Source organism: Saimiri boliviensis, chromosome 12 (genome assembly GCF_048565385.1).
Source record: "Saimiri boliviensis isolate mSaiBol1 chromosome 12, mSaiBol1.pri, whole genome shotgun sequence".
Taxonomy (NCBI): domain Eukaryota; kingdom Metazoa; phylum Chordata; class Mammalia; order Primates; family Cebidae; genus Saimiri; species Saimiri boliviensis.
Genome location: NC_133460.1, coordinates 110530318 through 110549227, shown reverse-complemented (window position 1 = coordinate 110549227; position 18910 = coordinate 110530318). Strand labels below are relative to the sequence as shown.

General features: G+C 44.4%; 1 protein-coding gene across 3 annotated transcripts in view; it reads left to right on the top strand.

Annotated features, from left to right (window-relative positions):
* C12H10orf90 (chromosome 12 C10orf90 homolog) overlaps window positions 1-18350 on the top strand; it is a 238457-nt gene extending 220107 nt beyond the window's left edge. For all 3 annotated transcript variants that reach the window (XM_039465165.2, XM_003922100.4, XM_074383075.1), the window contains 3 exons: window positions 8768-8831; window positions 12487-12586; window positions 12675-18350. In XM_039465165.2, coding sequence (XP_039321099.1) covers window positions 8768-8831; window positions 12487-12586; window positions 12675-12713 — 203 coding nt within the window. In that variant the 3' untranslated portion in view covers window positions 12714-18350. The remainder of the gene's footprint in view (window positions 1-8767; window positions 8832-12486; window positions 12587-12674) is intronic.
* The last annotated feature ends 560 nt before the right edge of the window (window positions 18351-18910 follow it).

Here is an 18910-nt window from a genome sequence, read left to right as displayed (position 1 = left end):
GCCTAGCACAAAGTCCTCTGGAAAAAAAGGAGTCAGTCACATTCTTGTTAGAAAGTCTTCACAGATGTCACAATGTGAAATAACTACAGAAAAAAAGATCAAGGAGGAAGGCTCATCCATACCAATTAGCTGGGAGAGTAGCTGGAAGAAGCAATAAACTGCCAGAGAACTAAGTGCATTACAAGGACACAGGCTAGCCCTCCACAGCATTGCCCTCACATACAGCTGCTTAGGACTATAGCCTCAGGGACCCTGCAGCAGGAGGCCTGGTTGTTGCCATGGTATGGAGAGGTTCTGTAAACATTCAAAGTAGGGTTACCAGATTTATCTAATGAAAATATAGAATGCCCAGTTAAATTTGCATTTTGTATAAATAATGAAGCCTTTTTAGTGTTAGTGTGTCCCAAATATTGTATGTCCCATGTTTATGCTAAAAGATATTTGTTGTGGATCTGAAATGCAAGTTTAACTGAGCAGTCTTTATTTTATCTGGCAATACTTCCTCCAAGGCTCAAAACCCATGTAGGGACTTGGCTTTTTTCCTTCTCACTCTTACTGCATTCTGTTAAGGTCACAGTGGCCTTGAAACCCAGGCAGACATCAGAATCACCTGGAAAGCTGCTGAAGCCACAGACCACTAGCATAGCTACAGAATTTCTGATTTCGATGACCTGGTATAGGGACTGAGTATTTGCATTTGTAACAAAGTTCCAGGTGATGTCGATGCTGCTGCTTCAGGGACTGGAAGGTAACTGGAAGCCACACAGATGTTGACATTTATGTGAAAATACAATCCCTCCTTTGAGAGCCACAACCTTTTATCTTTTTGCAGAGAATAAAAATCCCTCTGGTTACATCAGTATGCAACTCCCAGGTCTCTTGTCTACTTACTTTGAGACTAGAGGTAATTGACCTACCCATAAAACCCCTGTAAAGATGAGGGAAGACTTAGCTTGAGTGGGGTGCTATAAGGATGAATTGAAACATGAATTTGGGAGATAGGTGCCTGGTACAGAGAGGAACACTGGGGGAATAGTGGTCATTGGCATTGCTATTAGCTTCTTCATGGTTAATAGAGCACTTTCATATAAACCATTCCCATGAGTCTTTCCAAGAACCTTTAAAGAAGAGTCCAGGCCAAGCACAGTGACTCATACCTATAATACCAGCATTTTAGAAGGATGAGCTGGGGGAACAGCTTGAGGCCAGGAATTTAAGACCATCCTGGGCTACAGAGCGAGACCCCATTTCTACAAAAAACAAAACACAAATAACAAACAAAACCCCTGCTACTCAGGGAAGGCTGAAATAGGAGGATCACTTGAGCCTGGAAGGTTCAGGCTGCAGTAAGCTATGATTGTGCCACTGCACTCCAACCTGGCCAACAGAGTGAGAACTTGTCTAAAAAAAGAAAAGTTTTTATTTATTTATTTTTATTGCATTTTATGTTTTGGGGTACATGTGAAGAACATGCAAGATTGTCGCATAGGTACACACATGGCAGTGTGATTTGTTGCCTTCCTCCCCTTCACCTATATCTGACATTTCTCCCCATGCTATCTCTCCCCTACTCCCCACCCTCCACTGTCCCTCCCCTATTTCCCCCCAACAGACCCCAGTGTGTAGTGCTCCCCTCCCTGTGTCCATGTGTTCTCATTGTTCAACACCCGCCTATGAGTGAGAATATGCAGTGTTTGATTTTCTGCTCTTGTGGCAGTTTGCTGTGAATGATGGTTTCCAGGTTCATCCATGTCCCTACAAAGGACACAAACTCATCGTTTTTGGTGGCTGCATAATATTCCATGGTGTATATGTACCACATTTTCCCTGTCCAGTCTATCATCGATGGGTTTGGGTTGGTTCCAGGTCTTTGCTATTGTAAACAGTGCTGCTATGAACATTCGTGTGCATGTGTCCTTATAGTAGAATGATTTATAATCCAGAAAAGTTTTTAAGAAATGATTCTGTTCCCCTACTGGGTGCAGAAGAACCAAATCTTAGCACAAGTAGCTTGTCCCAGAGGACACAGCACCAAGCAAAGGCCTAAGGTGACCTGAGGGTTTTAGATTTATACATGAGAAAACTTTATCATGTTATGGAGGCTCAGGCAAGCCAAAGAAATCATTATATATACGTCATAAAAGTATAAGGTTTAACTTTCTAATGCTCATATTATTTTTTTGTAAAAAGAAAGAAACTGAATTGCTTACTGTGTTTAGTGAGGTAATTAAGAATTTGAATCATTACATCCTAGACACTGGATGAAGCTGCCCATCTTTCAGCTGATTTGCCTTCAACTTCAACAGGGTGTTCATTGCAGAAAATAGTCTGCATTACTTTGTCTGCCACTGTTGACCTCCCCTGGGGGGAAATGCATGTTTTGGGCAACTGAAAGGAGTCCTCCACTGGCATTCATGCTGTAAGTTTCTGGTCTTGAGTAAGAATCTGGTTAGTTTGAGGGTCTCTGATCCTGTCCATTTTGGGTGAACTCAATTTGCACAGGTGGATCTTGTTGTTCCATTGGTCTTTGGCACTACGGACAACCTGAATTAGGAGGTGATGTGTGCCAGCCTTCCTTAGCAGTTCCTGTAGCTTTCAGAGAGAACCCTGTCTCTTACTGGATCTCTTGAGGAGTAACCAGACGGTAAATAAAAATATTAAGCACTGGATATCTTTTGGCCATAGGAATGGAGTGTGAACGAGAAAACCCAGGACTATTAGGGGCTGAGAAGAGACTTTCCTTCCTGTCCTCTAGGAGTTCATGTGCCACTTGGGGAGAGAGTTGGTCAGGCAGACAGCTGTAAACCACATCTCGGATCATATAGGAGAAGACCCCTTGGGAGTCAGGAGGAGAAGGGGACTGAGAACAGTGCTGCTGGGTCCAAGAGATAGAGCAGCATGGGCTCAGGAAGTACATCAAGACTCCATCTCTCTCCAAAAATGTTTTTCGTAGACATGGTTGACTTGGGGGTCTGGAATCCTCCAGGTGGGGAAACAAAGTTCTGGTTCTGGACCTCATCTGCCATAGTGCATCAGTGGTCTCTCCTTAGAAGATCTGGGGAGGCCTGTGGTTGCCAGTATCCATGGCAAGGACTTCTTTTCACCACCTCCCCACCAAGGGTGCAGACCCTTTATCAAATCCATCCAGTAGCTCTGTAGCACCCTGTCTTTCCATGGAAGCTCCAAGATGGTGATCCCACTCTGAGCTCAAGCTCAAAGGTAAATTTCTATGTGCAAGAGAATGATCCACCCTTCCTTTACCAGGAAGCCCTATACACCTTGCTTCTCAAACTGAGTATGCAAAAGGAAATTGATTTTTCTGGAGACCCTCTGGCTTATTTTTTATTTAATTTTATGTTCCTTCACCGGAAAGGTCTGAGAGTCTTCTCTGTCCAAATTGTTACATCAGCAGCTCTCTCGTGTGTCTGAATAGTAATTGGCACATGGTGTCACTTTCATATCAATACCAGCATCTGTGAGGCTTCCACTCACTGCCAGGGTTCTGTAACAAGCTGTCTGTCACATGCAACTGTCATTCAGTGGGATTCTACAGAAGACTAGAAGTGATTTTAGAAACATCAGGATGTTTCAAAAATGAGAATCCAGCATAAGATTTTATCATGAGAGCACTTCAGAGACAAACTACCTATGAGTCGTGAACTCACCTTCATATGGTATAACCTGTGCCGTTTAATTTCCAGAGGGGTGATTTGGTCCAAGATACACCACTCCGCTATTGCCTACATCAAGAAAATTAGACATTCCACCATAGTGAGCTGAACAGAAATGATGTACAAGTTTAAACCCTGAGAACCATGGATTTAAACCCTGAGAACCATGTTGCAATTACTCCAATAGCCAGCAGGAGAGACCCAGTGGCTTTGAAATTGCATAATCCATAGGCTAGTGATCTTAGAATACACACATGTTGGGGGTTTCCTTAAAAACTCCCCATTTCCATTGTTTAGTGAAGGTCCAATCTTTAATAGGATATTCAGAGAAATAGAGACTTGATGTCTACACTCAGCCTGGTTTGTTGACTCCTGCTGAATTCTTTCCAACTGCTGTCTCTTGGTTTTGGAGTTTCTAAGATAGTGGAAGCAAATGTCTAAAACATTCTTCAAAGTGCTCAGAGTGACTTCAGAAAATAGGCTTCTGGAGGACATTGTCCTAATAAATCGTGTGAACTTGATTATCATTTAGATTACCTGTTCAGTACGTAAAATGAAGTTTGCAGTCAGAGCTGTAGATAAGGGCTCTGCATGGAGGAGAAACAGCTGAGCCCTACAAACAACCAGTCCTGCTGGTGGCAGGGTGATCTTTGCTGCCTTCTGGTGACACTGTCAACTGTCTGAATGTCCAGGACACTTGTCCTTGTGCATGTGTCTGTGCCTGTGTGTGCATACTGGTGATATGAGTATTACAGTAAACACCCACATGTGTTTATAGAGATTAATGGGATATTTAGACTTTGACCTCACTAGAGTAGTTCTCAGAAGCACCCAAATCTTGGTACCTGGTTGTTTGCTGACTTTGACACCAGCAAGGGCTTGAGGAAGTCTGGTCTTACCAAATTAAATTAGCAACAGACACTGCAGTTTGGATCCAATAATGAGGCAGGTGCAAAAGACTTTTGGGGGAAAAAGTATCTTCCAGGAATACAGACATGGGCAATTTACCTTCCTAATTTTTTGGGGAGAAAAAACCTCTTCTATTTGAATGATCATTTGAGGTAAACACAACTGCAGTCTCTTCCCTCCCTGTCAGTGAGTTAGAACACATCTAACTTCCAGGGAAATCTTTAAGATACCCATGAGCAGGTTGAAAAGCGTTCTCACCTGCCACTTTAATTTTATACAGGCAGAATTTCCATTAAGAGTCATTTTATAGATAGGATTTCTCTGTTTTTTTAACAAAGCTCATGCAGGGTAGGTTTCCATCTCATGAAGTGAAATCCCTGTGGGTTGTGCTGAACGTGTCCTGAAGGCAGCTATAGCCAGGTTGAGGAAGACGGCGGTGTGCAGGTAGCCGTGGGACTCTTCTACCCTGCACAAGTAGAAACTGAGTTGTGGGGCCAGGAGAGATGAAACGGATGACTCATCTCTTGCTGCAGTCGGGTCCGTGTTGCCCTGGGCTGCCCTTTCACCCACCCCCACCCACCACAGGCTATTGGGGGAACATCTCTGTTGACTTCATGACCCAGCCCAAGTGTCTCCTGTTACAGAGTCTTCCCAGCTGCCCCTTGTCCCTGGTGGACCTGACCACTCCCTCCTGAAGTCTCCCCTCACCCTGTGCAGACTTTGCTGTTGGCATCTGAAGGCCTTATTTATCTCATTCTCATCCTGGGCTCTGAGCTCCTTGTCTTACTTATCTTTGTGTCCCTACCACCTAGCACCAAGGAAATAAAAGCTTAACAATTGTCAAATGAATGGGTTGCTTAAACCCAAAGCCTGGGAGCCATCCTTGATTCATCTCTCCTGGCCCCTTCAACTCAGTTTCTACCTGTACAGGGCAGAAGGGCCCCATGGCTACCTGCATGCAGCCATCTTTCCCCACCCAGCTGCAATTGCCTGACCTGTCTTGCTGCTGCCATTTTTCGTCTCCTCCACCTCGTTCATGTTCTGAAGAGCTACTGTGGTCATTTTTTAGCAATAAACATCAGAACTCCTGTTTTAAACTCCACATGGCTCTCCATCTCTCTTACTCTGAAGGCAACCAAAGTAAGAGAGTAACAGACTGGCACAGACTGGCAAAGCTCCTTAAATAGGTTTGCAAAGCCCAGCATGGGTGGTTTCCAATTGCAGGGTGTGTTGGAGTCATCTGGAGATTTTGGTTGAGATCCTAAGGCCAACACACAGGAATCTTTGTCAAAATCCCCAGGCAGTTGTAAGGCATCCCTTGGGTGGAGAAACGAAGTAATCTTAGCTCTCGCCTCTGCACTCTCCCTCCCTCCGCAACCTCGATGACTCTCTTTCAGTTCCTGCTGCAGAAGCTCACTGTGCCCTTCTCCCAGATCCTCCCACACCTGCTCTTGTGGTCATGCAGGTCTTGGTTTAAAGACCTCCTCCCCTATAGGGCCTTCTTGCCTCCCCAGTCCCCTTTTGACACATGGTGGCGTTTCATTTTCATCAGAGCATTTACCGGATACTTTAGCTGGTTTGTGACTTGTCCAGCTTCTCCCTAAATAAATGAAATCTCATTAAGGGAGGATCTCATCTGTCATTTTTGTTTCTGAGCATCCCCTACCGACACAACTGCTCTTTCAGTGTAGAAGGAAGAAGAAAGACATACCTGAGAAATGAATTTTAGATTGGTTTCATGGGAAACAGAGGAGCGCTTGGTCAGGGCTCCTAGAACACAATTTCTGCAACAATGAGCTGTTTCCTCTCTCAGAGCGCCCAAAGCTGCTCCAGGGGGTTCTGTTCCTTTCACTAAAGTGAGGTCAGGAGCTGTCGGCAATGCACTTGCTCTATTTCAAACCACTTCCTCACCTCTCTTTCCTCCAGGCTAGGAAAGACCCTGCTACTTATCAGATGAGCTTGGGAACCGTTAGGAAAACTCAGTCAGCAGCATCCAACCTGCGAACACTTCCCCCCGGAATGTGGGCTGAGGTCACCAGCAAGGGAGGCCCCCTTGGACACAGTCTTGCTTGTTTTGTGCCTAACATGGGCTGCTGGGCCCAGAATCAAAAGTTCTGTGTGGCCCAGCAGGCTGAGCAGAGTGAGAAAACACAACAGTGAAGTGTCAGAGAGCTCCACATTTGCTTTTGTTTCCTCTTGGAAATCAAACCAAAGCTTAATGGTGGTATCAGGTGCTCTAAAGAAACAAACTGAAAAAAAAAAAAAAAAAAATCTAACTTCCCAGCGTAGACCACAAACAGTTGAACCAAGATGATCAAAATCTTACGAAAGCTATCTGTAATGTTTTTAATCCCGTCAGGACCCCGTCTGTCTACCCTGGCCTCACCCTAATCTTGAGTAGCTCATGAGGATTGCTAAGCTGGACTTGAGTCTAATTCTTTGTATAAGGTTTCTTTTCCCTAAATGGAATAAGTGACTGTCAAGAGTCACATATTTGCTTGCCCAAAGGCCTGATTGACTGACGCTGACATTTCCTTTTCTCTTGGAAATGACAGTGGGGTGTTTCTGTGGCCCTTGGCTCTGACCTGGTGCTGCCTGGAGCTGGGGCCGCTGGGTGCTGGGAGGCATCTGGGACCACTGCAGTCTCCATGGTGATGATGTCTTCTCACTGCTCCTTCTTGCAAATTGCTCTAGAGAAAGCTGGGAGATTTGCTTGTCCGTAGAGGCCTCACACCTAGTGTAAGGATTTTTCTTTGGGTAGGGTGACCTTGCACCTGGCACTTCCGCCAGAAAACCATGATTCTGTTGCTAAAAGGAAGCATTCAAAGGCATTGCTCTCCACAAAGTAAGTTAGTTGCTACCATTGTACTTCACACCCTTATTTAATTTGTCAAGGTCAACCCTGTCGTTGGTCAGTTGTCATACAACCACTGAGTAGGAAATATTCTGATTTATTTTTTTTCATTTCTCCTTTGAATCTTGTCTTCGAAGTTAAGTGATGCTGCCATATTCTTTTTCATGTTCGAATAACCAGACAGGAGACAAAGCTCATCCACTCTGTTTTTGTGTGATGTTTCTCCAGAGAGGACGAAATTTCTTAGGATCCTTGGCTCTATCCTACCTTCTTAGATATTCCTAGAAAATTCTGTCTATTCTCAAGCCTGAGAAATATTTGGTTGCTCCACTGGACTGATGACCAAAGGGACAGGCCCGGGTTGAGAGGAGATGAATAGAAACACCCAGGGCTTCACTGGGGATCACGGGAAGCCCATTCCAACTCTGCTGCTTGGCAAGGGGCTAAGTTGCCTGTCTGCTTCTGCTGGGTGAGCAGGTTACTTCCCAGGTGTTTTAGGAAGCATTCCAGTTGCTCAAACATAGCCCCATGCAACAGGCACCCCACAGCATTTACATATTCCTTTGTTAATCTACATGGCTGAGTGTCTCGTGGGAAATGAGTTATTGCAACAGTCCCCTCTCACCTTTTGCAAAAGGATATACACTTTTTAAAAAACACACACCATTTTTAAGTGTGCCATCTGTGAACATCATTAAGATTAGTGATATGTACTTAGAATGAAAAGAATCCCAGTTTCGTGGTGATTTTTTAGCTACTGTGTACTTTCTTAATCAAAGAATACTGAGCACACACGATTATTTGTTGTTGTTCATTACCTTTCCCGACCTTAGGAAGGGGGCAAGGTGGTCTTCATCTTGCAGAGGCTGAGCAGCTCTGATGGAGGGCTATAGACAACAGTGAAACCTCCTTCTTACAAAATGCTCTAGGGAGAGCTGGGGGATTTCCTTGTCCTTAGAGGCCTCACCGACCTAGTGTAGAAACTTTTCTATTAAATGGAATGACCTTGCAACTCTGGCACTTTCCTGAGAAAACCATGACTCTATGGCCAAAGGAAGCATTCAGAGGTATTGCTCTCCGTAAAGTGGGTTAGATGCTAACATTGTACGTCATGTTCTTATTTAACAATTGTCAAGACCAGCCCTGTTGTTGGCCAGTTGTCAATAAAACCACTTACGGTGCATCAGTCTCTACTGTGTCCTGCTTAGACTCAGGATATGGCTTAGAATAAGGACCAATTAGCAGAGTATGTACTAAATCTACCATAGTGTTTCTCTAGAAATATGTCAGATTCTATGCCTTCTGAACTTAATTCTCTTTCTGTTTTTTCCAGATAACTTGTTTAAACCCAAAGAACGGTGCATTTCAGAGAAGGAGATGCATATGCGGTCTAAGAGGTACTTGGTTATTGTGCAGTGTGCAAAGAAGTTAGTGGTGGGGTGGGCTGGTCTGGTGGATTCAAGTGCCCTCCAATGGGACTACCACTTCTGGGTCCATGTTTAAGGTCTGAGGTCTTTTTGGCTGCAAATCTGCTAAAACGGCTGAAGTGAGTACGGTAGTTGAAGTGTGATTTTGAATGTTAATGCTGCTCTTGGAAAAACCTTAGGAAAGTGGTAGGTCTTGGATTCTGAACCAATCCAGTAATTGGTCTCTAAGAGATTCCCAGACTCTGAGCTGGAACTCCTGCACATTCCCATTGTCGCTCTGGGCAGGAGCTGTTTGTCACTGCACCTTTGAAGGCAATTTTATGAAGGGGAGAGAAGCTATTTCTCCTGAGGGTCTGGATCATGGCAGGAACTGAAGGAAAGTATCCAAGCTTGGAGGCAGATGGCACCTGGGAGCCAGTGGAGCCTCGGGGGGGGCCATGAGCTGGGTTTCCTGGGGCTCCGTCTCCAGCAGACCTGGCAGCCATGCTGCCGGGACATCCTCCCTATTCTGTTTGGCTGGTGGCTGTTCAAGACTCCCAGTAATTCTCACCAATCTGGTGCACACAAAGGCTGCCATTCTTTCTGAGATCTGGCCTCTTAACCAAAATGTAATAGCTCAGCAGCATTGGCCAAGTTCATGCAAGTAAAATGTCATTAGTTTATAATAAAATATCTAGCACAGGGAGGAATTATAATAATTAAATCAAATTGATAGCACACTTAAAGAAACCATTGAAATAGGAAGAATACTTTTCTCTCCACTTCAGGCATACAATTTCTGCTTTTGCTATGATTATATTATTTTCATGGTGATTAGATAACTTTGATCATCTATTGGGAGCCTCTTTGTAAATACTGTAAGGAAGTGAAAACGAGGAAAAGGGAGACGTCCCATTAAAGACCTGATTCGTAGCATTCTAATTGGGTTTTTTAAAGGGCCACTGGGCTTTAAGACTTGCTATTTCAGAAGAACAAAGTTGCATATACCTCATGCCAGAACCATTCCCTTTTCAATTTACTGAACATTTTCAGCCAAATCCTCCCCTTCCAGTCTCCAAACCCAAAGCCACCATTATGGAGCCTTGCAAACTAAGCAATTAAAATAATAGATCTCAAAGCAGCATAAGTAGTCAGAGAGTATTGCCCTATCATTTTACTGAAGAGGAAACTGAGGCTCAAAGAGGACAAGTGGGCTAGGTGATGTGGCACCTCGAGTAATCGGCTCCCCCTAGCCGGTCTCCTCTGGTGGATCTGGCAATTGAGTTTACACTCTGCTCTGTGGATTGCACCCTGGGTGGGCTCTGACTCTGGCTCACCCACAGAATCACCTGGAGCCTTCCTTTCTTTGTATTCTTTGCTATTAATTATAATGTTAGTTACATTTTTATTTGAAAAATGCAAGCAATGGAGATAAAGCTGAAGTCCCCTCATGACCAGTGGTTCCCCTTCCCGTTCCCAGTCCACTTTTCCTGCCCCGCCCCAGCCCCTCAAACACCCACAGTGATATCTCCTGTGGATTCTGTCAGGCCTTTCTCTTTGCCTTAAAGTCACTTTTATTTGTGCATATACAGTTAAATGATTTTTAGCCGTGAATGGTATCATACTACTCATTATCTTTCAATAGCTTGTGTTTTCACTTTGTATCTGTGAGTCCCTTCTGTGACAAATAGATTATTTTCCTTGTTGGTTTTGACTATCTGCAGAGTGGTCCATTGTATATATGAAAGTTCTTTTAAGAAAATATTTGGGAAGTTCTTTTAAGAAAATACTGAATCAGAGGGCCTAGGAGACTTTATTTTAGATTTCTCAGATGTATTTGTCAGGGTTCCCCAGAGGGACAGAACTAAAAGGATATATGTATATAAAAGGGAGTTTATTAGGGGAATTGACTCATAGGATCACAAGGCAAAATCTCACAATATGCAAGCTGGGGAAAGGAGAAGCCAATAGTGGTCAGTCTTGAGTCCAAAAGCCTTAAAATCAGCAGAGCCAACAGCGTAGGCTTCAGTCTGTGGCCAAAGGCCTGAGAGCCCCCGGCAAGCCACTGGTGCAAGTCCAGGAGTCCAAAGACTGAAGAACCTGGGAGTCTGATATTCAAGGGCAGGAAGGGCAGGAGAAGGAGCATCCAGCATGGAAAAAGAAGAAAGCCAGAATACCCAGCAAGCAAGGTTGCCCTGCCTTCTTCTGCTTTGTTCCAGCCACGCTGGCAGCTGATTAGATGGTGCCCACACACATTGAGGGTGGGTCTTCCTCTCCTAATCCACTGACTCAAATGCCAATCTCCTTTGTGCACCCTCAGAGACACACCCAGAAACAATAACTTGCCAGCCATCCAGGAATCCAATCAAGTTGACACCTGATATTAGCCACTCCACCACGTGATTGAGATGGTCAGTATCAGAAAGATCAGTATATACGGATCCGAGGAAATTCCCACTGCAGAGCTTTGAGACATGCCCGTTTTCTTACAGACTCCCTTACAGTTTTCCTCCTAGTCCTTTCTAGAATCATTCCTGAATGTGGCAATTATGTGTCCATTTTTTCGTGCATTCATTCAACCCATGTTCATGCCTACAGGATGCTAGACACTATGCTAGGCACGAGCATTTCCAGGATCTCACTCGTAGCTTGATGTCATATGGTTGAGTGATAGCGTTGTGTAGTAAGAGTCAAACAGATCAAGGTTCCAATCCCAGCCCACCGCAAGCCAGCCAAGGGACTTTATATAAGTCTCCTGATCTTAGTGGGGCTTAGGTTTCTCATTTATATAAGCGTGGGACACTATATGCCTCTTCCAACTGTGGTGAAGATGAAATGAAATAATTCATGTCAAACAATTCAAGCCTAGTGCCCAACACCTAAGCAAAGGCTGTCATCATCATTTTTCTCTATTATCCTTCTCATTTTAATGGTGGAACATCTCATCTATATCTTGTCTGGCTTTCAAACACAATAGAGAGAAAGCTGTTTTAGCCGAGTGTCACACATACAGCAACCCAAATGCTCAGGCTACAGTGACTCTGCTGTGTCTGTGGATCATAGTAAAATATTAGCTGGCATCAGAACACGAAGTGTCTGTTAGAAAGTAGGAAAGAAGTGTCCAGAGGAAGATCCCTTGGGCCCTCAGTTAAAAGTGCAATAGATTGAGAGGTAAAAGCACACACACGCATATGTGTTTTCTTCCAATATTATAATTCCTGCCACTTCCATTTGTTTGTTGTTCCTTTTCTAAGTCACAGGAAGGCAAACACTGAGTGCTAAGAAGGTATTTGGAAACAAGTTTACTATCAGAATACTACAACAGTAGGTTTAGAATCCTTCATTTTATGATTAAGTTATTATCATAGAGAATGGAGGGACAGAAACATTGACCTTCTAAATAAGCAGCTGGCCTCTCCAGCGTTGCCCCTGGTGGGACTGGACAAAGTGCCATCCCCTGCCTTGCAGCGGCTTCTGGGTATGGTCAGGAAAGCCCTTCGTCCTGGTATCCTGCGGTTGAGAGCTAGCCCACAAGCAGCGGTCTTCCCTTTGAAATGTAAGAGCCTGCCGACAGTCCAGGATACAGCCCCACGGCGGGAGCCTGCTGTCAAGCTACCATTCCAAATGTTTTCCGAATCTGTTTCAGAATCTATAATAACTTGCCGGAAGTTAAAAAGAAGAAAGAAGAACAAAGGAAAAGGGTGATCTTACAAAGTAACAGACTCCGTGCCGAAGTCTTCAAAAAGGTAATGGCCTCGTTGCAGGCAGGTGTGATGTGTGCGGTGCACAGATGCCGAGTCTGAGCTTGACATCTTCCTTTCCCTTTTTCTCTAGCAATTGCTGGACCAACTCCTTCAAAGGAATGCGGTCTAGCTGCAGGCTGCCCTGCTGACCGTGCTACCTGGACCTGGGAGGGCTTCAGATGCCGGAGAAGCCATTAAACTTAGCGTTATCTTCATGATGGGAAAACACTTATTTTACTTTTGATTGTTTTTTTATCCATAAAGGAAAACATCACTTCCTGAATTACTACCCAAGCCAAACAGATACAATAATCCTCGAGGAAACTGGTCAACAATCTGTTGTGGGGAAACTCCCTCGATGTAACCCACTAGGTCCAGTCCCCTTTGTGTTTTTGCTTCTGAATTGTACCTTTTGCTTCTGATTTCTTCTCCCCTGCTGTTTCCTGCCAATCAGAGAGGCCTTATACAAGCAAGTTTGCTTAGATCTCTGGGGAATATTTCACATCAAACTTTTGGGATCCAAATCCATCTCCTTTTAAGTACCAATCCCAACACCTGCCAGTTATGCAAATGCCAAAACGTGGGTCATCATATACTATATTTTAAAACTTTCTGATCATGTGTACCATCCAATGCTAGAGGCTGGCTTGGAAACCAGTGGGTGCAATGCCCGAGGCTGTGGAACAAGCAGCCCGTCTCTTTGTGACCTGGAGCAGTCAGAATGGCCCTCAGCCACCCCCGCCCCCAGCACCATTCCTCACTGGAGAAAAGAATCCATTTCTACGGAAGTTCTAATGTAACTTCAGTGTTTTCTACAACACTCCACCCCCTGCCCCATTTAAAAAAAAATTGTTTTGTTAAGAAATAGCCTAATGGCTCCAACTTTGCTTATGTGTTCTTCCAAATGTTTATAATATACATTATTTATAAATATGTGTGTTTGGGGAGCTAAGAACAAGCTAGTTTTTACAATACAAGTGGAAATAAATGCAATTCTTATAAACATGCAAGTATTTCCCTGTTATGTATTCTGTACTATGTATTATGAAGTAGACAGCCGAGACAGAGAACATAAGGTATAAAATGCTGCCCAAGGCCCAGCAGGTACCACTGACCTGCTCCCCATCCTCTTCCACTTCTGACCACCATGGAAGTCCTTGTGCTTCTGGTTGCTCCCGTGGGGAATGTTGCCTCCTAGACAGCTGGTAAGAGAAAAGCTGGGAAAACCATTGAGAGCAAGATTTAGGACGCTGAAGACTCCAAATCTTACCAGGGTTCTCCCTGGGAATGAAATGAAAGTTTTGGGGATGAAGCAGGAGCCCGGTGACACCTCTGTCCTTCTCTGAAGTTGTCACCCTTGCTTCCCTCCTCCCGCCGCTACACGTACAATCTTCTCTGAAATGCCTTTCTTTTACCCATCTGCTGCAAACTGTTCAAAATCCCACCCTGGGGTTCTCTCCTGACACCATGTCCTCTCTGCCTTCTTTCGGTATGAAGTAGAGACCTCACATCAGCACGCACTGCATTAGACCTGGGCCCTCCTGCCCACACAAGGGCCTGACAACACTGTCAAGCATGGAAGCTCAGGAACCCAGCTGCCTGGTTTCCGATCTTGGCTGCTGCTCCCTGGAATGTGGCCTTAGGCAAGGGTGTCAGTCTGGGTCCAACTAAGAGAGAGAAACCACACAGTCATTTGAATGGAAAAGTTTAATACATTTAATCATTAACCTTAATAGCAGATTAGAGTAGCAAAAGGTTGGCTAGTAAGCAGTAAAGATAGCCCTGAAGAATATAGGTGGGTACAGCAGGTATAGGGGGTCCTAGAAAGCGGGTCCCTCCTAGCCCTGGGCTGAGAGGGAACTGCAGTGGCTCAGCAGGTGATGGAGAAGTTTTTGTGGTAGTGTGCCAGTGGAACTTGCTGAAAATCTAAAAGTCTCTCTGGAACTTGCCAGAGATCTGCCCTCTAGGATGCACAGGGAGCTATCTCCTTGGAGGCAGTGCTAAAATACCACCTCAGGGAGGGGGCTGGGGAAGCAACTGGCCGTGAGTACTGCCGGCCACATGCTACCTGCAGGGCCTGGCGCTGGAGCTGGCTGAGCAAATGCACTGTCTCTGGGAAGCCGCACCTTTTCTCTCTCAGTTTCTCTCTAGCATGCTCTACTGACAAAGCCTAACATTGTGTCAGCTGGCTAAGGGAAAATATTGAAAGGGCCTGGTTCCATTTTAACAGAGCAGGCAAAACGGGTGAATTTGGAGGTGAGAGAGAATATAATCAATATCTGGCACAGCAAGTTATTTCACCTTGCCTTTGTTTCCTCAACCACAAAATGCAGACAATTATTGTGCTCCCTTCATATGATTGTTATGGGAATTGAATTAAGTCAGTGAGTGTTGAATGCTTAGAAGAATTGCTAGCCTAAAGCAAACACATCATGAGTGTTTTCTATTCTAAGTAGAGGTGGAAGTTAGGACTGTCTTGGGAAACCTAAGAGCACAGGGGCTGTGAGTCGGACCTCCTGTAATCCCTCAGCTTTGTAGTGAGTGCTACACAAGACCACTGAACTCATGGGTACTGCTACAACAACAACCAGCCAATATAAATAGGGTGCTTCATAAATTCCTTCCTTGAATGTTCTCCTTCCCAGAAATCATTTCAGCAGGGTAACAAGCTCACCTTCAGGTTAATTTCTGCTTTCTTGAACTCATTAAGTCTCTTCCAGGATGTTACACTGAATTTCTATTTATACTTTAAGTGATTTCTTAAAAAACATTTCAATCAAATATATGATATTAGTTAAGGACAGTCTTTCCAGATAAAGATCCTGCACGTGGCTAGATATGGTGGCTTATGCCTGAAATCTCAGCACTTTGGGAGGCCAGGATGGAAGGATCACTTGAGCCCAGGAGTTCAAGACCAGCCTGGATAACATGGTGAAACCCTGTCTTGACAAGAAATACAAAAATGAGCCAGGCCGATGTTTTAATTTTTTGAAGAGACAGGGTCTCCCTATGTTGCCCAGGCTGGTTTCAAACTCCCAGCACATCTCTTCTTATTTTGCAACATCCTCAGAGAGTTCCCAAAGCTTTTCCCAATCAATCATTTAAACTCAGGGCCCAACCAGTTCTAGACTGTTCAATGACACTTTTCAAGAAGTGGATTTTTGTTATTTGACATTTAAAGAGAGAATAGAATGCCTGTTGGGGCCAACCTTCATAAATGCCCACAATGAGCCTCATCCCCTTTGCAAATCCAATGCCCAACCTTAAAACCTAAAGAATAAACAAACATCACTTTGAGAGGAAATGCCACTGAATCATGTACTTCTGAGAGCAGGTCTTAGCTAAGGTGGCTAGGATGGAGAATTAGGAGAGGAATATGACAGCTGGTGTGAGCTGGTCTTTCCTCTGGGCAGCTAGCTCAGGACAAAGCTGGAAACTAAGGTTCGGGTGTCTGTTGAACTAATTTTTTTTTTTTGGCTTGTTATTGTTATAGTTGTCTTTCAATGCTGAGAAAGGAATTTCAGATAGCCAGTATTTCTTTTTTGTTATGAAAGATGTTAGCAGAGATTTAATGTAATTATATTATAATTCATATGAAAGGAAAGCCCTGAAGAATCGTAACTGCTGTCCTTTATATTTCTCTCAGGAGCTGGTTACTCATTTTCTGAATTCTGTTATTAAAATCAGACTTCAGGGAATACTTTGAGGATTTGGAAAATTCTAAATAGAATTTGCCATTGTAACGTCAATCATTAAATTCCGTTCTGGAATAGATTTATTTACATCTGAGTCTGTTTCAGTTCTGGCCTAAAACAATTCTTCAGTGATACAGCTGGCAGCAAGGGGTAAAGATGGTTAGAGGATATTCATGAGCTTAGACCAAGAAACATCTGAAATAATGTGAGCTGTCCAGGTGGCGACAGCTCCGGGCCATCTCACTGTGGTCTCCATGACTTCATGTCGAAGGAGCAATTTCTATTTTGGTTGTTTTCTCTGCCAGCCAGTAATGGAATAATGGAAAAACAATTGCCTTGGTTTTGTTAGCCAGTGTCTAGTACCAACCAAACTTCCTGGAAGTTTGTGTGCTCCCCGAGTGAGTCAGCAAATGCTTGCTCCGTTGTAGCAGGGCTCTTTGAAGGAACTGTTTGTGAAACAGCCAGTTGTTGGAGAGCCATCGAGACTTTGATGCCTTAAGTTCTCTCATTTCAACACTTGGTATAAAAGCTGCAGGCAATGGGCCTGGTCTCTGCATCAAATGACCAATGGTCTGAGTACAAGGCACGTCAGATGCAGAACAAGAGAAGAGGAAGTGGGGTGGGGTGGTCACCCAACAGGAGGTATCTGACAGTTAGTACGTGAGAGCTCTGGGTTCAGGAAATACAAGAAAAACGATCCACTGTGGGTCTGTGTGAGTGTGTCTGCATGAGCATTAAAAGCAAAGGAAATGATCTGATTAAAATGAGCTCATTAGCAGAGGGGCCTACATTATAGAGTCCACTGTATTTGTGCTTTCATCAACACTTGATAATTACCCACAAATGTCTAGCTCTAATAGCAACCTTTTGGAAGTGGCTGTCAGTGGCTGGAGCAACCCATACCTGGGACTGAATGGCTTTGGAAATCTCCCCAGCCTTCTCCTGAGTGTCCCACGCTGATGGAACATTTCCCCACTCAAGCAGGAGAGCAGGCTGCCTGGAAGACCCTTGCTATTCCATCAGATCCCCGCTGTCTTCCCACAGTCGCTGCTTGTTTGGGAGTGGGGGACTCGTTTGCTCACACAGATGTTTCAGCCACATGGAATGGAGCCACAACTTTGGTGTGTCACTTCTGAAATTTGAGGATTTTTTTTTTCAAGTCGTGTCAATTGCCTCAGGCACCGTTTTGATCCTGAGACCCCCAAGAGACGGTCTTAGGTAATTGCCTGGAGTGTGTGTTGGGCAGTGGGGTTGAAATCATTCTATTTTTTTTTCCTTCTCTGAGGTTTTCCCATACGCATTCTGGATGCTGCCATGACCTGCCAGAGAGCAGGCAGCAACATGATGTCAACCCATGGCCCTTCTCTTAGATCAGGCGTCCCCAAGCTACGGCCCACGGGCGGCATGCGGCCCCCTGAGGCCATTTATCCAGCCCCCCCACTGCACTTCAGGAAGGGGCACCTCTTTCATTGGTGGTCAGTGAGAGGAGCACAGTATGTGGCGGCCCTCCAACGGTCTGAGGGACAGTAAAATGGCCCCCTGTGTAAAAAGTTTGGTCTGATGTTTAAGGATTAAAGACTTAAACATCAGACCTATTACCATAAAAACCTTAGAAGAAAATCTAGGCAAAACCATTCAGGACATAGGTGTAGGCAAGGACTTCATGACCAAAACGCCAAAAGCAATGGCAACAAAAGCCAAAATAGACAAATGGGACCTAATCAAACTCCACAGCTTCTGCACAGCAAAAGAAACAGTCAGTAGAGTGAATCGGCAACCAACAGAATGGGAAAAAATTTTTGCGGCCTACCCATCTGACAAGGGGCTGATATCCAGAAGTTACAAAGAACTAAAGCAGATCTACAAGAAAAAAACAAACAAGCCTATTCAAAAATGGGCGAAGGATATGAACAGATACTTTACAAAAGAAGACATACAGGAGGCCAACAAATATATGAAAAAATGCTCATCATCACTGGTCATCAGAGAAATGCAAATCAAAACCACATTGAGATACCATCTCACACCAATTAGAATGGCGATCATTAAAAAATCGGGAAACAACAGATGCTGGAGAGGATGTGGAGAAATAGGAACACTTTTACACTGTTGGTGGGAATGTAAATTAATTCAACCATTGTGGAAGACAGTGTGGCGATTCCTCAAGGACCTAAAAATAGAAATCCCATTTGACCCAGCAATCCCATTACTGGGTATATATCCAAAGGATTATAAATCATTCTACTACAAGGACACGTGCACACGAATGTTCATTGCAGCACTGTTTACAATAGCAAAGACCTGGAACCAACCCAAATGCCCAATGACGATAGACTGGATAGGGAAAATGTGGTACATATACACCATGGAATATCACGCAGCCATCAAAAACAATGAGTTCACGTCCTTTGTAGGGACATGGATGAACCTGGAAACCATCATTCTCAGCAAACTGACACAAGAGCAGAAAATCAAACACCGTATATTCTCACTCATAGGTGGGTGTTGAACAATGAGAACACATGGACACAGGGAGGGGAGCACTACACATTGGGGTCCGTTGGGGGGAAATGGGGGAGGGGCGGGGGGGTGGGGAGGTGGGAAGAGATAGCATGGGGAGAAATGACAGATA